General features: G+C 40.3%; 4 protein-coding genes across 7 annotated transcripts; 3 read left to right on the top strand and 1 right to left on the bottom strand.

The window, feature by feature from the left end:
* Nucleotides 1-1,550: 1,550 nt before the first annotated feature.
* Nucleotides 1,551-7,518, top strand: LOC141831641 (uncharacterized). Of its 4 annotated transcripts, none has more exons than XM_074719041.1 (14): nt 1,551-1,981; nt 2,893-3,067; nt 3,407-3,490; nt 3,567-3,808; nt 3,889-4,123; nt 4,369-4,448; nt 4,520-4,604; nt 5,399-5,530; nt 5,617-5,730; nt 6,412-6,459; nt 6,623-6,707; nt 6,833-6,888; nt 6,976-7,130; nt 7,174-7,518. In XM_074719041.1, the coding sequence occupies exons 1-13, from the start codon at nt 1,764-1,766 to the stop codon at nt 7,126-7,128; spliced, it is 1,707 nt and encodes a 568-aa protein (XP_074575142.1). In that variant the 5' UTR covers nt 1,551-1,763; the 3' UTR covers nt 7,129-7,130; nt 7,174-7,518. The 4 variants fall into 4 exon arrangements, with proteins under 4 accessions (XP_074575142.1, XP_074575141.1, XP_074575140.1 ...); XM_074719040.1 differs by having other exon boundaries at nt 7,177-7,518; XM_074719039.1 differs by having other exon boundaries at nt 1,553-1,981; nt 7,194-7,518.
* Nucleotides 7,519-7,658: 140 nt separating this feature from the next.
* LOC141832354 (putative BOI-related E3 ubiquitin-protein ligase 3) lies at nt 7,659-8,593 on the bottom strand. Its single transcript, XM_074719858.1, has 3 exons — nt 8,559-8,593; nt 8,285-8,486; nt 7,659-8,189 (listed from the first exon to the last, which is right to left on the bottom strand). Exons 2-3 carry the CDS (start codon nt 8,462-8,464, stop codon nt 7,659-7,661), a joined length of 711 nt encoding a protein of 236 aa, XP_074575959.1. The 5' UTR covers nt 8,465-8,486; nt 8,559-8,593.
* A 2,205-nt stretch (nt 8,594-10,798) lies between these two features.
* On the top strand, nt 10,799-14,914 carry LOC141831640 (BTB/POZ domain and ankyrin repeat-containing protein NPR2-like). The gene is made up of 4 exons (XM_074719038.1): nt 10,799-11,800; nt 12,739-13,483; nt 14,065-14,259; nt 14,368-14,914. Exons 1-4 carry the CDS (start codon nt 11,237-11,239, stop codon nt 14,628-14,630), a joined length of 1,767 nt encoding a protein of 588 aa, XP_074575139.1. The 5' UTR covers nt 10,799-11,236; the 3' UTR covers nt 14,631-14,914.
* Nucleotides 14,915-18,412: 3,498 nt separating this feature from the next.
* LOC141832243 (NAC transcription factor 32-like) lies at nt 18,413-19,635 on the top strand. The gene is made up of 3 exons (XM_074719738.1): nt 18,413-18,632; nt 18,726-19,027; nt 19,126-19,635. The coding sequence occupies exons 1-3, from the start codon at nt 18,413-18,415 to the stop codon at nt 19,633-19,635; spliced, it is 1,032 nt and encodes a 343-aa protein (XP_074575839.1).
* The last annotated feature ends 419 nt before the right edge of the window (nt 19,636-20,054 follow it).

The raw sequence follows: 20,054 nt of genomic DNA on the forward strand, positions 1-20,054 counted from the left end.
CGTGACGATACGTAGGATCCGGAGAGAAGAACGAAAAAAGTTTTTTTTTTTTACGAAAAGAGATGAACCATGAATCATCGTAACGTAGGGGCCGTGACGATACGTACCTCTTCTCTACCGTTACGATCATTATGTCACTTGCAAACCGGTTTACTTCTTTAGATTCATGGTCGCAACCGGCCGGTTTTAATTATTAATTAAAGAGCTTCAGACCGGTTTAATTGAAATAAATCGGTCTAATAATTAGTTTCCCCGCCGACCATGTATCCAAACCGAACCGGTTTGACCATTTCGCCGGCGGCATGGCCCCACCGCACGCGTTTTCGCCGCCATTTCGCCACGACACCGGGCACCGCCTCTGCCGTCTCCAACTCTTCACCCTTTTACCCGCTACCCCTTGCAGTTGCTCGAATTTACGGGAACGACCTGGTTCCTTGCGGAGTGGAAGAAGGGGCGTTTTGGTGATTTGAGATAATTGACACTTAAGCAGATTTCTCCCTGTTAATTAGTAAAATTACGTCTTCGCTGATAAATAAGCATTAGATGTATTTGAATGACTGACCTTTTTCATTTTTACTATCTATGGTTTTAAAAATTACAATTTGTCTTCTAGAGCCATGGAAGTCATACCTCTTAGTCCACTCTTATAGTCGAGATGTAGGGCCGCAATCAGTCCCGGTGCTTCCCTCTTGACTTCTAATTCTATAGTCATCTAAACTTACCAATATTGAATTGTGACTATATATATATCAATTCTATTTGCACATACAATCATATACGACGAGTAATAGGGAGGTCAAACATCAAAACAAAGAAGCAATGTGTAATTTTTATGATTTTAAAAGATAAATTATAATATTGGAAAGCTAAACAATTCCACTATGACTCTTCAAATGATAATAATTCTGAAATCTCTCTTATTTTTCTCAAGCAAATATAGAGATTCAGATGGATTATTTGCAAAAAAAGGCCTAAAGTCTTTCTCTTATCTTTTCAAATGGCTTATTTGAAAAAAAATGCCTAAAATTTTGAAATATCTCTCTTATTTTTCTAAAGCAAATATAGAGATTCAAATGGCTTATTTGCAAAAAACAAGGCCTAATCTGTCATCAAGTGTTGGCTGTGTTGCAGCAATTAATGGCCGCTATATATTTGTGAGATGATCCCGTGGTGGCAGGAAAGTGGAAGGAAAGCAGGCGGAGGTGTTAGTTGCGGAGAGTCAATGCGACGCTGCCGTCGAGATCGAATCGTCGTGCTTCGGAAGGGCGAAATCCAATCCGTCAAAGACTTGCAGATCTAGGTATCTGTTTCTTATTTCGGCGTTGGCAGTTTTCTTTTTCTTTATTTTTTTTGGATTATGGTGGACTTGGGCGAAAATTCCTGACATTTTCTGGATCTTTGCCATCCTCTAGAGTTCATTGAGGGAAAAGGAACTAGAAATTGCTAGGGATTTGATTGCTCTGTACAGAGATTTCGCTATTCCCTTTCCAGAATTGGATAACACTACCAGGCAAGTTATGCTAAATTTTCCTTCTCATTTTATTTCTATTTTGGATCGTAGAGTGGAAAGTTTGGATTTTGGGGTTCTTTCTTCGGTCCAAAAATCTGCTTACTTTAAGTTCCAATTTGGTGTTCTTCGATTTGAATTGTGATTTCGCACTTGGGGATGGAATAGTTTCTGAATGGATGAAGATATTTCTATTTCTTGATTCAGTTGCTGACCGTGAATAACAGCCTTGGAGTTCTTTTGATTGCAATCGAAGATGGATTCTGCCAGAAGCTGGTTTCATAGATTACAAACCAAGGATAAAGTAAAGCCCGGATCTGCTAAGCAGGAAGCTGGAAGTGCCAAGGATCTGCAAAGGCCTCCAATTGATGATGCACCTTCTGATGCCACCAAGCAGAAGGTTGCTGCTGCAAAGCAGTACATCGAGAATCATTACAAGTCTCAGATGAAATCCTTGCAAGACCGCAAAGAGAGGTCATTTTTTTGCAACAATTGATTTTTTTAAAGCCAAAATTACTGTTTAAATAAACGTATATTGGATAAATATCATCAGAAAATTTATTTTCAGGAAAGATATTCTGAAATTTGTTATCGGTTACATCTGATTAAGCTCTCTAGTTTTACATTTTGAAGTGCATTGCATTAGAGTGGTTCCTAGTTGTGTTATTACTCTAGTTTCAGTGTGTAGATGTGAGTCATGCATTTATGAGAAAATTCAGATAGTTCCAGTTATACATGTAGTTCCATCATCACCTGAACCATATGTCTAATAGAGTTGCACCTAGATATCTTGGTCTTTTCTTGGTTAGCGTGTAAAAATGTGAAACACGCTTATAGGTAACATAGCATTTGGTTGATCCCTTTTTCATAGAGTGTGCATAGCTATTTATCTTGCTGAAGTAAGCGTGTGAAACATGCTGATAGGTAAAATAACATTTGGTTGTGTAACCTGCTTGAATCAATTTGTCAATTGTCTTATTCCTATCAATTAGCTAGAAGAAAATAGCATACCTGTGCCTTGGAGATAAGTTTTTGTTGTGCTGTCACAACTGATTTGCCTTTGATCATTTTTCATCTTGTCCTTGATTTTAGTATTCATCATGAAATTTCTACTTGACAAATTAAAGGGATTTATGATTCTTAATAACTTGTATTTCAAACAATATAATCTTACATAGAGCTCACTGGTGGAATAACTTCCATATAGTAGATCTTGAAAAATTGACGCACATAACTGACTGCAACATCATAATCATCTGTTTCTTAATTCTTAAGCATTCTGATTATGAAATTAATCTTGCTTTCCTAGCTTACTTTTGAATTTGATTGTGCACTCTTTTATTCTACACCATATTCTTTTCAATTTAATTAAATGACAATTTCAGACGTTGGATGCTGGAGAAGAAACTTTCTGATGCTGAAGTCTCCAAAGAAGAGCAGAATAACATTTTGAAGAGCTTAGAGAAAAAGGAAACAGAATATATGCGTCTCCAAAGGCATAAAATGGGTGTGGATGATTTTGAACTTTTGACAATTATTGGGAGGGGGGCATTTGGAGAGGTAGATTCATACTTAATCTTATTACTTTTTATATACAAAATCTTTCATGGATCATGTATGTTTTGTTTTTGAAATTCTTTTAATGGCAGATGAGAATTGATGTGATTTGGTTATTTATTGGCATCATTTTCTATTTATGATTGATACCGATCACTATATCTTTACATTGGTTCTTCCCAAAGCAATTAGCTAAACGGCTAAAAATGGACTGAATCAACTTTGTCAAACAAAAAAATTGTCAACATATGTCATTTGATTCAACACTTCTTCAGTTTTATAGCCTTGTTGGTATTTCTTATTTGATTTGAAAATTGTTCAAGCTCCACCACAATGGTGCAGGTCAGAATATGTAAAGAGAAATCAACTGGAAATGTCTATGCAATGAAAAAACTTAAAAAATCTGAAATGCTTCGTAGGGGTCAGGTATGATTTATTCTAATTCATCTAGTTGTGTTACTTAAGTCATCAAAGTTTTTTTACTACTTGTTAATATTTCTAGGTGGAACATGTCAAAGCTGAAAGAAATCTACTTGCAGAAGTGGACAGTCCCTACATTGTTAAACTTTACTTTTCTTTTCAAGACGATGAATATTTATATCTCATCATGGAGTATCTTCCTGGGGGTGACATGATGACTCTACTTATGCGCAAGGATACATTGACAGACGATGAGGCCAGATTTTATGTTGCAGAAACAGTTTTAGCTATTGAATCTATTCATAGGCATAACTACATTCACAGGCATGCTGCTTCCTGTTGTTCATACTTACCTTTGTTCTTGACAGTAATTTATTTGATTAACCATGATTTAATCTTCATAGGGACATCAAACCTGATAACCTTTTGTTGGATCGATATGGGCATATGAAGCTTTCTGATTTTGGGTTGTGCAAGCCGCTGGATAGTAGTAGTTTTCCAAATCTTAATGAACCTGAAAACACACCAGGAAGAAATGGCAAGGCTACTTTGGACGATAGATGGTCTAGTGCCTCTCCTACTCCAAGGCGTACTCAACAGGAACAACTGCAACATTGGCAAAAGAATAGAAGAATGCTGGTAAAATTTAATTTAAACTTTTTTCTTTTCTGATCTCGCATACTCACATTAACCATTAGAATAAATAGAGCAAATAAATTTACAAAATTCAGTGAATGATAGATAATCAAGCAAACTAGATTTGTTTCCTTCTATGTGTCAGGTTTAGGTTTTTAGTGTCACATATTGAATGTAGTTATAAATATCTGTGTTAAATGCAAGTTATCATATTGTCATTCAGTTTCAAGTTCTCTTACTGTTTCCAGGCTTTCTCAACTGTGGGAACACCTGATTACATTGCTCCAGAAGTTCTTCTCAAGAAAGGATATGGAATGGAGTGTGACTGGTTAGATCCTTGTTTTTCATAATTTTTTCTTTGCTAATATATACATATCTTGATCTTATACTATTCTTTAGGTGGTCACTTGGAGCAATTATGTATGAGATGCTCGTGGGTTATCCACCATTTTATTCTGAAGATCCAATGTCCACATGTAGAAAGGTGCTTGTCCCATTGATGTTTTTTTGGCCAACATAATTTCTCTTCATTTGCATCACATCTGCAATGAAGAACCTGATTCTGTGTCATAGTCCATTTTTTGAGTTTTTATTCTGCTAAGAAATGATTGTTGTATTTTTGCTGTCACTTCATTATGTTAGACCTTTAGGTAGAAATGCAATTAGGAAAATGTGTCCTTTCTCTAATTCAAGCTTTCCTCCTGAGATGACATGTCTCCGATGTTTTTTCTTGTATCGAACTGGCCCCTCAATCAACAACTCCATGCCTGCATATTATCTTGCATAGACCTCTGTATTGGAACGATGTGGCTTGCATATGAAACTTTAATTCTTATGATTATCAGTAACCTTGTGTTAAGAGTGACCCCAGAAAATATTCTTGTCAATCTGACTTTGGCCACTCATTTTCTTTACTTTTGCCTTTTGGGTTGGTATGTGACTATTAAGCTTCTCATGATGTGCCTTAATCCCATGGAGTGTTTTGTACGTTGCATCCATCTGAACATAAGGTCCCCGCGCTGAACTTGTTTGCATATGCAACCATTCCACCTAAAAATAATAGAGCTTGCCCTCTGCTGTTTATGTTGGCATGATGGCTGGCAGTCACCTTGTCATTTAGAATGGCTCTACGTATGTTGGATTCAACAGCTCAAAGTCGGTATTCATTTTCCCTTGGAAACTTCATACAAGCATAATGGGCTTGAGTTAGAATTATTGTTTTATTATGTATTAACATCAGTTTGCATTTCTGATAATTGCTTCAATCCTGCATCACAGATTGTAAATTGGAGAAACTACTTAAAGTTCCCTGAAGAGGCAAAACTTTCGCCCGAAGCTAAAGATCTTATCAGCAGGCTCTTGTGTAATGTAGAACATAGACTTGGTACGAAAGGTGCACAGGAAATAAAGGTATGCATATTTAAGATGTTTTTTGGCTGCCAGTTCATATAATGCATGTGGAAACTTGCCATCAGATACAACAACGTTGATTTCAGGGACACCAATGGTTCAGAGGCATCCAATGGGAGCGACTGTACCACATGGAAGCTGCTTTTAAACCAGAGGTTAATGATGAGCTCGATACTCAGAACTTTGAGAAGTTTGAAGAGGTATACGAATCTCAAACAACATTGAATCTGTGTCAATTTGTAGTCTACTGGAATCTTCATCGAAGGAATTGTTTTCCTGCCCTCCAATATATGCTATTGCTCTCTGATGCTTGCCTGCTTTTCATGTGAACAACGACCTGTTGCTAATTTCTCTTCTTACTTTGATGGACCCTTGCCCCCTGGTTTGTTAAGTTGTAAGAAAAGGGTAGTCTGGTCTTCATTTCCACCCAAATAGGTCCTAAATAAGTATTAGTGATCTTGGAAAATTTACAATGAAGTTAATTCCTTCTTTCTCTACCTCAGGTTCATCGACAAGATTTTCAAAAAAATAGTGGAAACAAGTTATTTCTTTTTCTTTCTTTGGTTCATTTGGGGAAGGAAAGAGAGCATTAATGAACAACATCCTAACAGAGGGGGTTACTTTCGATGCCTATCCCCTCCCACTCCCTCTCCTCTTTTTTCTTCTCCTTTACCTTACTGAGAAGATCCTAAGCACAGCCTTGTATATTTTGAAAGTGGGAGAGTTTTTCTTGCTATGTCTATGAATTCTTTTAAGAATTGAAAATCGTTAAAAAAAATTTGCACTAAGCACAACTTAAATCATTTCCAAGAGAAGCATATTTTGTTCTGTACCTTTGGTTGAACACTTTAATTGACATATACTATTGTATCTTGATGAAGACGTCGGCACCAGTGGAGACTTCTTCAAAATCTGGCCCATGGAGAAAGGTATTCTTTTAGTTTATTATTGCCCATAATTTTTTTAGTTCGTAATATTTCTGGATCAACTATTGATGATTAACTCTCTAAGATATTAATGATAAGCTGACAAGATTTTGCTCGATTTAATTGTGATGTCCCTTATCTGAAATGTTTTCCTTCTCATCACTAGATGCTTCCATCCAAGGATGTCAACTTTGTCGGTTACACTTACAAAAATTTTGAGATCGTAAATGACCATGAAGTTCCAGGGATTGGTTAGTCTTTTACTTCATTTGCTTTAATTGTTTTTAGTTTTTTAACGCCTAGAAGATTTACTCATGGCTAAATTGTTGAGTGAGAAAGAAGTCTGATATCTCCATTGTTCTTCATTCGTATACAGCTGAACTGAAGAAGAAAAGTAATAAGCCAAAGAGGCCAACAATTAAATCCTTGTTTGGTAAATGACCTCTTTGTTACTTTTCCTATTTAATTAGTCAGATTGTCTTGTGAAATTGTGACTCATGGGTTTATTCATGAGGTTACGCAGACACAGATTCATCGTCGAACCAAAGTCCAGCTGCCCAAGGAAGTTTTCTCAAACTACTGCCGACACAGATGGAGGTCCCTGAGAATGTAGAGTCATCTTCTCATTCCAGCAGTTCTTCTCTTGATCAACCCCATTCTCGTTACAGATAGCGGTAAGAACCTCGCAAACCGCTTGTTAATATCCAAACAATAAAGAAGCTTCTTGCGCCGTGCAGATCTGCTTGGTTCCCCTCATTTTGTACATAAAAGGAGTGGCATAGAGGTACCGGCATGGCTACCTGTAAATTCGCAGATCCAGTTACATGAAGTTGATCTTGGATTCTTTTATTTTTGTTTGTAACAAGGGATTTAAGCTGATGCAAGAAACTCCTGTTCTAGTGTGGACTAACCACTGAACAGATACATGTTAACTACCTAAATTTTGAATTGTGCCATATCTGTAATGCAAAATCAAACTATTCCTGTACAACTAATTGTGCAAACACAACTTGTGTTGTGTAAAATTTATGGTTGCGAGTTTTTAGCAAAATAATTGTTAATGTTTGGATCATCTTTCTTAGGATACAAAGCTGCCCAGAATAGAGTCTCCTGAAATTTGCAGGAAATCTTTTGTTCCATAACATTTACAGACTGAGTTCTTCACCAAATTTTCTTCTTTTTTTTTTCTTAATTTGGAATTATTAACACAAGTTTACAGTAACACTGCCATTTTTGCAGCAATTGCACACAGGGCACGCGGTGGCCGTCGGCGTGCACGCCGCGCAGAGGCATAAATGCCGGCACGGCAGCAGCAGCACCGATGCCTCTCGCGCCCGACATCTCCAGCACCTTCTCCTCCGCCACTCCGCGCCGCCAAGCTCCTCCTCCTCCTCCTCCCATTTCACCTCGCCGGAGCAGCAGGACTCCGCGTCGTCCGCCGACGCCGCCCTCAGCTGGTCGACCCTCGCCCGAGCGGCGACGAGAACCTGCTCGAGGTCGGTCCGAAGTGCACTGGCCGCCGCCTCGTTGCTCCTGGCCACCCCCCGCCACATCTGGTTCTCGGCGTACAGGCTCTCGACGCGTTCCTCCAGCGCGCAGTTCAACTTCCTGACCCGCGCGATCTCCTCGTCCTTCGCCTCCAGCCGCTTCGCCGTGCCGGATTCCACGGCCGCGAGGAGTCGCCGCGTCAGCCGCTCCCGCCTCTCCGCCACCTCTACTCTCACCTTCTCCGTCTGCCATCGCCCACGATTAATTCCAATGAAAAATCGCAACTTTACGCCCAAATCAAAACTTTCGAGCGGAGGCACTGATCGCGAGAATCACTTACATGCTGCCTGAGGAGACGATCGACGTCGAGCGTAAGGTGCTGCAGGTGTGCGGAGAAAACATCGACTTCGTCGCCGACGTTGATGGTGCGTCCACTCCCCGAGGCGGCATTCGCCGGAGCCGCCGGCGAGTTGTACAGGGGAAGGAAACAAGGATCGGCGTGTGGCGAAACGAATCCCATTCCAGTTCTCTGCTCCTTCTCCCTGCGGAATTCACAACCAATTAATCAAGAATTTAAGCACAAATCGAAGCGAGGAGTGTGCATTCATTCATACTTGAATGCGTTAAAAGAATTTGATATGATCTTGAATTTCTTTTACTTTTCTATTTGTGATAAAGAGAGAGAAATCCTCAAAAGATGTCATCTTTCTTTTGTTTTCTTATCTTTTCTCCTTTTCAGCTTTCTTCAATTCTTTCTTCTCTTCTCGTTTAATTTGGTGGAAGTGAGAATCTAGCTCACATTAAGTGACTTTGCTTCTTCTTTTTCCTATGATATTATTTGCTGATCAAAGTAAAGTTAGTTTCACCCAAAGTAAAGTTAATTAGATGCATGCGAATCTCTCCATTAAAGATCAAACAATGGATCCACCTCATTGCTTTCGTAAAGATCATGTTGAAAGGGAGAACTCGTGCCTAAATTTTATTCCTTCTTTAATAACTTTAATCGATTAACTTACAACTAAAACATGCCCCTCCAACACTATAGCATCTCCATCGCCTTTGGGCAAATTCTTTAAAGACCTTACATTCATTAATTTTATATTCACCACATCTTTTCTTTTCTTTTTAAATAAGTCATCTTCTTCTTTTTATGAAAGAAAGAAAAAAAAGAGAAAGTTCTTCCAAATATAATGGTATCTCATTCCGTTTGAAATCAAGGATGAGGGTACCACTAATGAGGAGGTTGATGATGGGTCGCAGATCGCGGAGGAAAAAATTTCGAAAGATTCTCTACATAACTCAAAAATAGTTAGAATGGAGGTCAATACGAATCATGACGCAATCACTTCAACGTTCAAATCAGATTCCGTGATTGGAGGATAAAAGAGAAGGAAAAGCAATGAAGTAGAAAAGAAGTAGTTGAAATTGTCTGTGCATACCTATGCCCGTAGGAGTGAGACTCTTTTTATACTGTTTAGCGAAATAAGTGGAGTCCACTATTTTGAGTTCCTTACGTCCTCAACCACATCATCCCACGTCCCTCGTATCATGTTTCCCTAATCTTCCATTAGCTGTATCGCCCCACGTCTCCCACGTGGAAAAGGAACTCGGGGTCGGGCTGAGTGGAAATGTTGTTGCTTCCTCGAATCCGAATTAGATGTAAGTCTAACTCAGCTTACCCAAGCTTTGAAGATATCTTGATTGGATCGAGTTATATATGACTTATGACTTACAACTCAATTTGACTTTTGACCTCTCGTATCACTTGGAGGCTAATTATCTCTCCCATATTAGTATCAAACACATGCCAAACACGACCTATCGAACTTAACACGACTCATCTTGACTTAGGTCATCTTGAGTCATGAAAAACGTGTATATTATAAATTGAAATATACGAAGAGACTAAGTACACATCCAACCACCCACCCTAAAGTGACTCGATCGCCCATAAGCCTTTACCTTTTCCCCTTGTGAGGCGTGTGACACACATTGCATTGACTTCATATTGCTACAAACTCAATTACTCAAAAGCCAAAGGCTCCTCCTTCCATTTGGGCATCACGATCATGGGCCCACCATATATTTAAAGGGCCCCATTTCAAATTTGTCGAGGATGAGTCGCTGACGTCACACATCGCCAATCTGGCTCCCATTTCGTCATCCATGACGCATCTCATTTTGATCTTGGTCGTCATTGAGAAACCGGTCGGTTTAATTAGTCCGGTTCGTACAAATTCATGTGCATTTACACATACAAAATCCAGAAATTGAGTTAATTAATTCGCATTTAATACACGGTTTAATCATGATTAGTTTGTTTGTCGGTCTGATAATTAAACCGGCAACATGACGATTTGAATGACGTGGGCGGTCATCTTACTTAGGTAGGGTAAGAATAATTAAGTTGCTTCGAGATACTAATGATTAATTAGATATTTCAATTATTATTATTTTTTAATTTAGAATGCTAATAGCTTTATTCTTAATTAGTCAACGTAAGAATAAGTTGGTCACTGACAGTAACTTGGCAATTAATTAATGCGATCGATTGATTAATTATCGTATAATAGTAGGATCGATCATTAACAAAATGTGTGCGGTCGTCATGTGTGACGTCAGTGTTTCATCATCAGTGCCCATATGCTAGTTGGACTGGAACGGGAAGAAGAGGGATGATTATTTTATTTTGTCCATTTAAAAAAATTGGAAAAATAAAGCAAAAATCGTAGAAAGCTACCAGAAATTTCGTGGCCGTGCGTTGCCGCCGACGTCATTCAACTATACCACCGGGTGGTGACGGCATCCACCGCGTCACCTCGCGACTTCAGCATCTGAACGCAACCAAGAGAGTACCGTCACCGCGTTCTTCCCCATCGTCTTCCTTCCGAACCCACCGCACGACTTTTCCCGGGAAGTGGTTCATGCTGTCCAATCTAGTGTTAATTTCCGACTCAATCGTCACTGCAGATCTCAGTTCTGATTGCCTTCGGGCAGGAATTGGTGCAGCTCCGCGTTTCCGATTGGTTTCTGGTTGATTCTCTTGGAATCGGGGATTTAGTCGCTTTCATTCTGTGATTCTTTGGGTTTTGGTGAAATTCCTGTAAAAAGATTGGTTTTTGATTGAGATTTGGGGTTTATCAACGATATTTTTGGCGAATTCCTTCTCTGAGCTGCGGATGTGAGGAAATTGGGGAGAACAGTTCGATTGCAGGGTTTGGATTGCTGGTCTCTGAAGGAAAAAAAGTAGTTTTTGGAAGGATAAGGTGGAAGCTCTCTATTCTTCTACGCCATGCTCAACATCACCGAACAATCTTCTTCTATAAGCTTAGGCTCTTCCTACCTCTCCAATGGCTCGAGCGCCTTCCATGCTCCTGTCTCCGCACCGAAGCCTCACGCCCGGACCCCGGAGCCGGAGTGCGGGACCAACCTCGAGGTCTTGAGCCTCAGCAAGCTGAGTTCCAACCTGGAGCTCCTCCTCCTCGATACGAAGTTTGACTGCACCGACGCCGAGATCATGGTGGAAGGGGCGCCCGTCGGCGTTCACCGCTGCATCCTGGCGGCCAGGAGCCGGTTCTTCCATGACCTCTTCTCGCAGGAAGGAAGCGGAGGGTCTCGGAAGCCCAGGTTCGAGATGGACAAGCTGGTTCCTGGCGGCCGCGTGGGCCGTGAGGCCTTCACGGTCTTCTTGAGCTATCTGTACACTGGCAAGCTGAAGTCGGCGCCTCAGGAGGTATCAAGTTGCGCCGACAGGCTCTGCCTCCACGAGGCTTGCCGGCCGGCCATTGACTTCGCCGTCGAGCTCTTGTATGCATCTTCGGTTTTTCAGATCACAGAGCTTGTCTCGCTTTTACAGGTTGGTTCTATGTCCATTACTCTTTAGTTCACTGCTTTTCTTCTTATACTATATATATATATATATATATATATACAGAATTCACCTTGAGCTGGTCGATTACTGTTTTGCTGATATTATCGGTGAAATTTAATATACAAGTTGGAAATTGTATATATATGTTTTACGTTGATGAGGTAATTGAGATCTGATACAGATTTTTTCTCTCTCTTTTGAGTTGAAGGATTGCCAACAAAGAGATCTGTATCTGTAAAGTTGGAAACTGTATATATATGTTTTACGTTGATGAGGTAATTGAGATCTGATACTAGATTTTTTGTTTTTTTTTTTCTTTTCTCTTTTGTGTTCAAGGATTGCCAATAAAGAGATCTTTATCTGTATTCTGTGATAATTGGTAGTTGGAAAATATCTAGCTTTAAGATGATTCATTTCACAAAGAGTAGTGTTTTTCTTTTTAAAATTTAATGATTATGCAAACATCAAGAAACATAACTTTTTGGTTGAAATGCATTTAAACTTCCTAGATACGCTATAATGTTTCATTGTTTGTGATAAAAGATCAGAAATTGTCTTTCTTTTCCTTCCCAGTTGAGTTCTGTTCTGTGGTTCCTGTTTTTACGCATTGATATCCACATTGAGCTTATTTCATAGCTTTCATCCTAAATGGTTTTTGCATTTATGCAAGACTTTGCATCTGTTCTTGTCTTTTAGCTGTAGAACAAGTTGAGTTTATGAAACAAGTAATACAGAAGTTATCTCTATAATGTTTTGTATGACTATCTGATGTGAAACAAAACTCTCCTCCACACAAATAAACTCACAATTCTTCTGGTTATTCAGAGTCTTCTTTGGTATTATGGCATCAATATATTTTTTATATTTATATGTTACGTGACTATCAAATTCTAGAGTAATTATCATCTTTCTGTGATCTACAGCGTCGACTTCTGAATTTTGTGGAGAAAGCTATAGTGGAAGATGTAATCCCTATTCTTCAAGTAGCTTCACACTCAAAGCTCAATCAGTTGCTCTCTAAGTGTGTCCAAAGAGTAGCTAGGTCAGATCTTGATGATGTTGCAATTGAGAAGGAGCTTCCACCAGAAGTAGCTGACAAAATCAAGGCACTGCACCACAATTCGCAACCCAAGGAACCTAATGGTATTGTGGATCCTGTGCGTGAGAAAAGAATTAAAAGAATACACAGGTCTCTCGACTGTGATGATGTTGAGCTTGTAAAGTTGCTGTTGAGTGAGTCTGGAGTTACTCTAGACGACGCTTGTGCTCTACATTATGCAGCTGCTTACTGTGATTCCAAAGTTGTTGCTGAGTTGTTAGACCTTGACTCAGTTGATGTAAATTTAAAGAACCACAGAGGATATACACCTCTTCATGTAGCTGCCATGAGAAGAGAGCCAGCAATAATTGTTTCACTTCTTACCAAAGGTGCCTCTGCATCGGATGCAACTGCTTATGGCCAAAATGCTGCTACGATATGTAGAAGATTAACAAGGGCAAAAGACTATTATACAAGGACAGAGCAGGGTCAAGAGTCGAATAAAAATAAGCTGTGCATCGATATTCTAGAGAGAGAGATGAAGAATTCCATCACTGTTGAAGATTCTGTTACTTCACCATTGTTTGCTGATGATCTACATATGAAGTTCCTTTATCTGGAAAATAGAGGTAAATTTACAGAAGAAAAAATGACTGATTGTCGATGGTGTTATTTTTGAGCATATGCTTGAGGCAAAGCTTCCATTAAATATCTATATATATGTATATATAATTATGTAAAATGCAAGAACAAAGTTGAGACTTGTTACAATAACTTCCAAGGCCCTTACTAGTTGAGCTAGCTGAACCTTAATATAGTCCCTTTTAGCATGCAGTCTCATTAAAAGACTATTGCTTTAGCATCATTTCTTACCATTTATCAAAACTAACTAGATAAATGATGGTATGTATTCTTAACATTCATGAATGATATGTGCACTTGCCCAGTACAAAGTGTCTCTTCGACAAGGGCATTTGTTTCAACACCTATCTTGTTCAGATGAAGATCCTTGCTTTTGTTGGCTATGCTACACTTTTGAGCTTTAGTTGTTTCATTTCTATATATATATATATTAAGCAGCTCTGGTAGAAAATCTTCTACACATAGTGATAGTACGTAGTAAACAACAGATTATATTTTTGAAATATTCTTGTGATGGCTTTGATGTGTTAAGAGTGTTGCTTATTAATTCAGTATTTTTACTATTCAGTTGCATTTGCGAGATTGTTCTTCCCTGCTGAAGCTAAGCTAGCCATGGAAATAGCGCATGCGGACATAACTTCAGAATTAACTGGTCTGCCTGCATCTAGAAGTGCCAGTAACCTCAAGGAAGTCGACCTAAATGAAACACCTACAGTGCAAAATAAGAGGCTTCGATCGAGGGTCAATGCCTTGACAAGAACTGGTAATTTTCACACGACATGATTAGATTCTGCATACAAATGCTCTCTGATTAGATTATAGTGTAGAACCTATGTTATTCAAACTGATACTGCATGGCATCATTGTTCAGTTGATCTTGGTCGCCGCTATTTCCCTCATTGTTCACAAGTGCTGGATAAGTTCCTGGAGAACAATTTGGCAGATCCCTTCTACCTACAAAAGGGAACCCCTGATGAGCAGAAGATGAAGAAGTTGCGATTCTACGAGCTCAAGGAGGATGTTAGAAAGGCATTCAACAAGGACAAGGCTGGGAGTTTGCTCTCAGGTTTCTCGTCTTTGTCTTCATCCTCACCAATGCGTGAAGGAAACTATCAGAGGCCTGTAAGAAATTGAAGCCCCAAAATTTTCTTTTCTCGATGTTTATTTACAATAGCTGTCCAGATAAATATATCAGTAGAATTGTTTTAAACTATCAGAAACAATGATGTTTCTGGCACTTCTGAAGGTTGATTCAGTGTATCAATCTCCCTTTTAGCTGCATAATTACCAGATAGAGCTATAAATGTTAGCTTATCTCAATGTTTCACTCTGCTATCTCTCCAACTGTAGTCACTGTATTGTGCCTTTTCTCCTGTGTGATTGAGTTTATTGCTACAAAGAAAGTTTGATATCTTACTCTATCATCTTGTTTTGTTTGAATGCAATCTCGATGTCATTTTGATGAACAAAAATATTTCCACAGCTGACTTTTATCGACCTCTTCAGCACACCCGTCCCCCAGAGTGATGGCTGTAGCATTGTAAACATTGGTGCCCTCAATTGAATAGGCATCGAGTTTGAGCCTCATCTTCTTCCATTGATATATCAAGGAGTTTGAAACAGGTCTTTTGGGGTCACTTTAGCTCCACACCAGTTTCTCCAATGCTAGCATTGCTGATGCTCCTTCCATAGTCATACATTAAATCTATAGCCTCAAGACATTTGAGTTAAAGAATCCAACTGGATTCACACGTTTACAATTGGTACTCAAGCAATAGTTAATTAGCTTCATATTAACAATTTACTATATATTCTGTGACTCAATTATATCTGACTGAAGGTTTATGCTTTTGTTCTTATGAAGCATAACATGCCCCAAACAAGGTAGTCTTTTCCACTCTTTAGTTTGTTGAAGAGTTTACATAACATCATCCTCAGCTCAGCGAATGGATTTTCAGATGAAGAAGAGTCCATTCAGTAATCAAAATGGAAGATTTAACTTATTGGTCGATCTACTGTTCAATGAATTATGAAAGCATTGATGATCAGTAAAAAGGATGTATGACTTTGGATGTTGTCTAATTTTGGACATTAATGTCGCTGTAAATGAAGCTTTAAAAGTGCCATTTAACACTAGTTGCTCGCAATGATCGAAGTTAATGCTATCCGGCTGCCTTGTAAGCCATGAAACTTTCTTTGAATGAACATTGAAATGGAGTCAGTAGTTTTTGTTTTTTTGTTTTCTTTTTACAGAGAATGATATTGTTTAGCCATTATTAGCATGCATTCCTCTCCTGTCTGCAATCAAGACAGGATTGTTATTGCTGCAGTAACTCTCTCTCGGAAATTAGGCTTTGATTGCTCTGCACTCTCTTGAGTGAGGACAGTGAATCTAAAACCTGATACGTTACACTCATTTTCCTTCTGCAAACCACCATGATCTATCTGTATCTTATTGTATGCCAACACAGCACAATGGCTCATCTCGAAGAACAATCTCTGAAAAGAAGAAGAAAAGTTAGATTCATAAGTTAAATCCACTATTCATTGAATTTTTTACTTTAATTTTAAATTAAAAAATTTTTTCAACCTGTGATCCAATCCAAATCCATCACAAGCCGACCCATACGGATCACGAGCCTAGACGGGTTGGCCCACCTAAACTTATTTTAAAATGGATTGATAAAATTTTAACCAACCCATCTAAATTGTTTGGTTGGACAGACTAATTTGACAGGTCCAACCTAAATTGACGGCTTTCTTGCCTCCATCAGGATTTAATTCTCTGAAAACAAAAGAAGAGTGATTAGCTTAATTAATTGAGTTTACTAAAAAAAAAATGATAAATCCCATTCTCATGGACTAATCCCTGGGGTGGCCGGTCCGGAACGGAACACCGACCACCAGGGTAAAGAGCGTGATTAGCATCCTTAATTAATTGAGCTTACTGGATCACAATCCGAAGTTTACTAATATTAATGGTGGGTGGGGTGCCCTAATTGCCTCGATGCCTCATGAATGAATAATGATGGGGATGGGAGTGTGGCATGACCTACCACAACGTGATGACTAACGAGGGTTCGATTCTACATACAATATAATTATATACTTTGGGGTATTCGAACTACTTGTGTTGTTGAACCATTCAGGGGCGGCTCAAGCCTACGGGGGGCCCTAGGCGAATTCGTCAAAGGACTTGTAATCTATCTTGGTAGTCTGCCTTGTCAGAAATGATCCACCGCCCCTCAAACGATTCGTCAAAGGACTTATAGAACAGCTGGATCAAACACAAAAAATTATTACTTAAATTAGTAAATCTCATCAACAATAATACTGGAAGAATAAGAGCACAATCAGCAGCAGCAAAAAGCGAAATGGGGCGGCAGACGGGCGAGAATGCTTGCTCGCTGCTTCGCGAGAAATGGGGCGGCGAGAATCCAAGAGAAACAACCGGATGGCTCGTGCTTCGCGAGAAATTGGGCGGGCCGGGCGGCGAGAATGCAAGAGAAACTACCGGATGGTCCGGATCCGACGGCCGAGTCCGACGCCCAACCTGCTGCTTCGCGAGAAAATGAAATGGGGCCTGCTTCGCGAGAAATGGGGCGGCGCTGCTTCGCTCGCTGCTTCGCGAGAAATGGGGCGGCGATCCGGCGCCCGGCGGTGCTTCACGAGAAATCAGAAATGGGGCGGCGGCCGGCGAGCCGGCGCTGCTTCGCGAGAAATGAGGTGGCAAGCCGGCGGTGCTTCGCGAGGACAGGGGAGATGATCGCGGTTTCGCCTGCCGCCTGCATCGAAGCCTCGAAGGACAGGGGAGGGAGATGATCGCGGTTTCGCCTGTCGCCTGCGTCGAAGCCTCGAAGGACAGGGGAGGGAGATGATCGCGGTTTCGGCGTTTCGCCTGCGTCGAAGTCTCGAAGAAAGGGGAGATGAAGAAGCGATCCGCGATCGGGCGGTTTTGAAGAGGCGGCGAGAATGCGAATGCGGATCGGGGCTTTCTTCCGGGTTAAATCCAATAATCCAACCCTCCTTTAACCCTAAATACCCTAACCAATGGGCCCCAATTAAAATTGGGCCCTAGGCACAGGCCTTACCGGCCTATGCCTAGAGCCGGGCCTGGAACCATTCTATGGAATCTATACTTAGCGAAAAAAAATACAATAAGTTGTGGAAGTTGAGAGTTTTGGCTAGTTCTTCACTTGATTGGTTGGGTGTACTTTAATTATATTCTTCCATAAGACGATTTGGTAATCCTTCAACAGAGTATTGTACGTTATAAATATTTATTTATTTATTATTTATTTTAACATTTATGTTGTTTGTGTGGTGTGTTTGGTAGGGTTGAATGAGACTATGTCGAGATTATTTTAATGTTTTAGATGGACAATTTTTGGTTTTTTTTAAAAAAAAATTAAACATGATAAATGAGTAATTAAACTTACTCATTTACAAATGTGATATTTGTGAGATTTTAATGGTGTTCGAGTGAAAAAAATTAAAAAATTATAGTATTTTTAATTATTATTTTAAATGAAAATGTAAAAAATAATAAAAAGATTATTTGGCAAGCTATTTAGAAAGTGCATTTCTCTATTAAGTTACAATCTACTCCCAAACTGTTTATCAAATTCCTCACGACCTTTTTCTCTATTAATATTCCACGTGTTTGATTTTTTTAAAAAACCCCTAAAAGAATTAATAATTCCATCTCTTTTTCTATTCCTCTTCTCCTCGTGCGCGGTTCCATCAAATTCCGCCATGCAATGCACCATTAATGGATCCCCGTCTCTCCGCTCTATATAGACCTACGCCAGCCTCGCCGGAGCTCCACCCACTCGCGGACCTTCTCTTCCCGCTGATCAAGGAGGAGAAGTGGCATAAGCAGTGAAACGGTTAGTATTTGAAACAGAGTTTTGACTATGGAGAAGTGGGCGAGAGCAGAGCACGAGGTGGTGGTGGCGACGACGCCGGCGCCGGAGGTGGAGGAGGACGACGTGATGCTGCCGGGGTTCAGGTTCCACCCCACCGACGAGGAGCTCGTCGGATTCTACCTCCGCCGGAAGGTGGAGAAGAAGCCGCTCAGCATCGAGATCATCAAGGAGATGGACGTCTACAAGCACGAGCCCTGGGATTTACCGAGTAATTTAATAATCTCACCTCCGGATGTGATTTTGATTAGGTTGATCGTGACAAAATGCGATTTTGATAAGATAAATTGTGATCGGAGTGCAGAGTTTATGATCACGGCGGGGGAGAAGGAATGGTACTTCTTCTGCCGGCGAGGGAGGAAGTACAGGAACAGTGTCCGGCCGAACAGGGTCACCGGCTGCGGCTTCTGGAAAGCCACCGGCGTCGATCGCCCCATCCAGTCCGCCGCCCACCATTTCATCGGCCTCAAGAAGTCCCTCGTCTACTACCGCGGCCACGCCGGCAAGGGCACCAAGACCGACTGGATGATGCACGAGTTCCGCCTACCCGACTCCGCCGCCTCCTCCGCCACCGTCTCCAAGAACGCCGCAACCATGCAAGAAGCGGTAACTTAATTGATGAAGCCCCGACGAAGTGTGAATTAAGTATTTAAATCTCGTTTAAAAAATGAGAATTTGTGACGACGATGATGAAAAATTTGCAGGAAGTTTGGACGATCTGCAGAATCTTCAAGAGGAGCGCCTCCTACAAGAAGCAACCCAGCAGCTACAAGACCTCGATCACTACTCCGACGAAGTCGCCTCCGGAGTCCAGCAGCGTCACCAACTGCGGCGACCCCGACGACTACGTCTGCTGCACCTCCTCCGCCGGCGGCTCACCGGCGGATCAGTTGCAACTCCTCCATCGTCATCATCACCTCAACCACACTCATCCCCACAAAGTCCACGCTACCGCCAACCTCGTCGACGCCGGCGCTTGGACCTCTATGATCAGCAATAACAAAGGCGGAGGCCAAGCTCTGTTACCGGCGAACTCGTCGTTGGCCATGGTGATGATGAATGAACAGATCAGCTCGAGCTCGAACGATTTCATGAGAGATAGCATTTGGGACGAGCTCGGTCGGATCTCGGAGTTCTTGGCGGATGATGTTGGATTTCCTTCCAATGATTCTGGATACGCTTCCTACGTTCTTGAGATCGATAACGTGATCTAACCACCGCCGCCGCCGCCGCAGGAGAACAATACGCATGTTTTATCAATTATTAATGCTCTGTTTTATCTAATTAATCAAGGACACATGTAATCAATCTTAAAAGCTCTGCAAATTAATCTCTCTGCAAATTATACATATTATATTTTCACTGTTGTTTTTTGTTTTATTATGAATTTATGATGATATTATTATTGAAATTAATGTTCAGTTCAATCTGTAATAATTAATTAGGTTTCACGTGGTACATAATGCATCCCTATTTATTATTTATCGGACACTCGGCCAAATTAATTATTTATAAATAAAACAATTAAGCAAGTATTTATTGTAAAAAGCTGCAGAGAATTTATTTGTAAAATAAACAATTAATGCCGGCATAATGCTTTTAATTCCACCGATTCCATAATTTATATAGCCTT

This window comes from Curcuma longa, chromosome 7 (genome assembly GCF_044706935.1).
Source record: "Curcuma longa cultivar G26 ecotype Majalengka, Jawa Barat chromosome 7, ITB_CL_G26_1.1, whole genome shotgun sequence".
Lineage (NCBI taxonomy): Eukaryota > Viridiplantae > Streptophyta > Magnoliopsida > Zingiberales > Zingiberaceae > Curcuma > Curcuma longa.